The 3600-nt window shown below is 44.2% G+C and overlaps 1 protein-coding gene across 1 annotated transcript; it reads right to left on the bottom strand.

Annotated features, from left to right (window-relative positions):
- Positions 1-1404: 1404 nt before the first annotated feature.
- On the bottom strand, positions 1405-3066 carry socs3a (suppressor of cytokine signaling 3a). Its single transcript, XM_037688390.1, has 2 exons — positions 2892-3066; positions 1405-2593 (listed from the first exon to the last, which is right to left on the bottom strand). The coding sequence occupies exon 2, from the start codon at positions 2502-2504 to the stop codon at positions 1902-1904; it is 603 nt and encodes a 200-aa protein (XP_037544318.1). The 5' UTR covers positions 2505-2593; positions 2892-3066; the 3' UTR covers positions 1405-1901.
- Between the last annotated feature and the right edge of the window lie 534 nt (positions 3067-3600).

The following is a 3600-nucleotide window of genomic DNA, read 5'->3' as shown; positions in this document are numbered from 1 at the left end:
AGGTGAGGTCGAAAAAGCTTTCGCATTAATGAACTGCGTTACTTTTATTGTAAAATGTCAAATTCATAGGAAATGTGGGAACAGCAGCTGTGTTGTGCAAGCAGGGACAAAATAATGAAAACCAGGAAGCTCGACTGTTTGTGTCTGGGAAAACCTGATGTAATTTATTCAAAGCAGTAACGGAAATGCAACAGTTTCCTCATTAGTGGCTTTGCACGATGCTCCCAGTTCTTCCTGGTGTCCTTTCAGAGCCAAGACTTCAGCTGAGCAGGTTTAGACCAGGTAACTCGCTTTAAAGTACACGTTGTTCTTGAACGCTGGCAGCAGATCAGCTCCACAGCTGGGAAAGTGGAACCGAGCGATTCTGTAAACTCATTATGAGGAAGGATTCCTTTGAGCGGAGGCGCTTGTGTTGACATTTTTTCTTACGATGCAGGTTTGGGAATGTCATAACTGATGTTCTCTTTAACACATTGTCACCTCATGGTGCTCATTCATGTGCAAGCTCGTTAGGCCACACCAACACCTACAAAGAATCCAACGAGCTACACAAGAACCCGCTTTGCACTTCTCAAGAAAGCTAAATTATTCCGTGAGACTTCTGCTGCATTTTATCCAAGGCTGGTTCTTCAGAAAAGGAGCATAACTCGTTTAAATGAGATCAAAATAGGACGTATTTTTTCGAGCTTTCAAGAAAGCTTTTACTGAAACTTAATAAAAACTTCAAAGCACTTTAAATCCTGTTTGTGACAACCAGCAGCTGACGTGAATGTGAGCTGTGGTTTCCCATCTGGGTTAAAGATGGAGGTTACAGGGTGATTTTAGGGGAAGTGATGAGCTCAGGATGGTGAACTTGTGGTGTGACCTGTGCAGCAATTTCTACTTAAAGTGGTGTAAATGGGACTTTGACGCACCTCTGCAGTGTGGTTTAAAGGACGCCACATAAAATAACTTGGGTCATAAAGGAAGAACAGCTCAAACAAGATGTCATTTCATAGAAAAATATCACTTTTATTATAAATTAACGACACGTTTATACAAATATAAATAAGTGCAAAAATGTCTCGGCCTGTTTGCTTCGTGAAACTTCTCAAGAGATCTTCAAGCATCCTCAGCCAGTAGTTTGGCTGATAAAAATATATATTTATAAAAGATGAATTCATCTTGTAAACATGGTTTTGAGGGAAGATACATTTGAACGACAGCACTCCCCACATCTGGAAGAAACAAATGCATGTACATTCATTCGCAGGCACTGATGGTTCTGTTTGTGCCACAAAGTCAACAAAAACCTCTAAATGTTCATTATTGAAACCGAAAAAAGTGCTCATTCTCTATTTCAGCAGTGGTATCCAGTAAGACCCTACAGGATTCAGTCATGTTCCAACACACTAGGGTGTTCTGGCAAATTTGGCAAAAAAAAAAAAAAAAAAAATGTTTCTGCTCTAAAACCATCTACTAACATTCATTTTCCCATCTGTCTGTGAACATCCAGGGAACATTTGGCTGGAATGTGACCATCCAGGAAAATATTAAACAGCCTCACCCTGTCCAGCTCTAGCTGACAGTTTCCTGAGGCTTGTGCACGCGACCTGAACAGTCTCAAAGGACGCTGGTGAGCAGCAGCATAAAGAACTGTCGTCCAACCGCAGACAGCTGTGAGGTTCACTTCAGTTCTTAGCGAGTCGTACGTCATCAGTGAGGCAGAGGAGTACCGCAGGGTAAACTCTTCTTTCATGTCACCAGTTCACTCTGGCTCCCTCACAACCCAGTCTCTTCTCTGCTACTTTTTGACCGAGCCCGGCGGCTCGGTCTGATCGTCTCTGCTGCATCATTGCTCCTCAGATGCAGACGTCCTCTGGTTTCTTTGACCCCCTTCACGAGAAATCAGTCCAACTTCTTTAGAAACTTTCGTTGTACTCAAAGAGGTACTGCTGCAGAGTACTAGGCAGCTGGCCTTGTTCAGAAGGGGCGCTAGTGTCCCTGTTGATCTGCTTCCTGCACAGATGCTGCAGGGATGCCGTGGTGTGGTAGAGAGGTTTGACCAGCTCCAAGGGGGTGGTCTCCCCTCTGGAGTAAATGTAGGTGGCTTTGGTGCCAACGCCCTGAGGCATGTAGTGCTTGATCAGTTTCAGGATGCAGTCAAAGTGGGGGACGCAGTCGACTTTCTTAGGATCGGTGCTCATGTAAAAAGAGCTATCGTCCACCTGGATGCGCAGGTTCCTGACGCCCAGCGCCGTCTTGACACTGATGGTGTAGAAGTAGTGGATGTCGGAGCTGTCCCGGATGAGGAAGGTGCCGGTGGGCTCGGACTCCAGTAAAACGTTGGCCTGCTTCCCGTTGATGGAGCTGTAGTAGAAGCCACTCTCCTGCAGCCTGTAAAGGGACCGGACAACCATCTTGTGCTGCTCTTTGGAGGTGAAAAGCTTGTAATGGTAAGTGACGTGCATCTTGGGGACACCGAGGTGGCCCATCGCAGAGTCAGCTTTACTGTATGTAACCATAGCACTGCGCCTGATCTGCAGCCCGGAGAGGTGTGAGTTGTGATGCTTGTCTGGGTCGGTGAGGTCAGCTGTGAGGGGAATGGAAAAACCTGAAAAGGGAAAAGAGGAGTTAGTTAAACTTTAATCATTGAGATAAATACATTTTGTTTAGCTGGGTACAGGAAAATAAAAAAAGTCCCATGCGATTTGTAACCACGCTGGGGAAACTTGTGTAGCAGCCCTCAGGAACGAGTCACCGTGGTTAGTTCCAGTAAAGTCAACTAATCCTTCTTGCACAATTTACACGCCGCAGTTTCTTCTATGACCTGTGTCAGTCAAACCATCATGATCTAACTCTTTCATTTAAAACCCATGCATGATAAGAACCGTCTGGACAAAGATGCTCACCTTCAGTGGTTCTCCAAACTTTTGAATTTAAATCCAAACGATCTGTTGTTGGCTCTTCAAAGTTGTGCTGTGTCTTCTGGATCTGAGAAGTAATTTCTTTGTATTTTATAGATCTAGTAAGGCACGCACGCGCTCAGTTGCTGTCAGCCTTTGTGCTTCACTGAGGAGCTCAGAGGCTTTTTTATACCATTCTGAGTCTCCGCCTCCTTCCAGTAAGGCTTCTCTTGGCAGATTGTCAGGAAGCTTTTTTTTTTTTTCCTTTTAGGATTCCTGCTATGAGAAGTGCCCTCCCCTGCCCTTGTTCCTTTAAATTCCAGGCAGCTCATTGTCCTGTCCTCTAAACACTTGAAATATAAAACGTGTTTTTTTAAGCTTTAACAACCAGATATGTCAAAGAAACACACAAGAAGCTATGCTTATTTCTTTTTTGTTGTTGTTGGTTTGTTGATGAAAGTTCTGCTTTTAGGTGTGACGTAATGGTTCAGCTTTGACTGGGACAGTTTGTGTAATGTGTTTCTGAGAAATTCATAGCAACTGTTGCTCACATGCAGACCAGCTGCAGGCCAGATGTGGCCTGTAGAGGGCGCCAGACCAAGGTAACCAAGAGCAACAGCGTATTTTTGTATTGTTACCAAATGTGCTCTTTTTAAAAATAACTGATTTCCCTTCATTGTTTGGATTTACCATCAGTAGACATCAACTTTGTTAC

The sequence above is a fragment of the Nematolebias whitei genome, chromosome 15 (genome assembly GCF_014905685.2).
Source record: "Nematolebias whitei isolate Nwh7 chromosome 15, NemWhi1, whole genome shotgun sequence".
NCBI lineage: Eukaryota > Metazoa > Chordata > Actinopteri > Cyprinodontiformes > Rivulidae > Nematolebias > Nematolebias whitei.
This window is presented reverse-complemented; position numbering and strand designations above follow the sequence as displayed.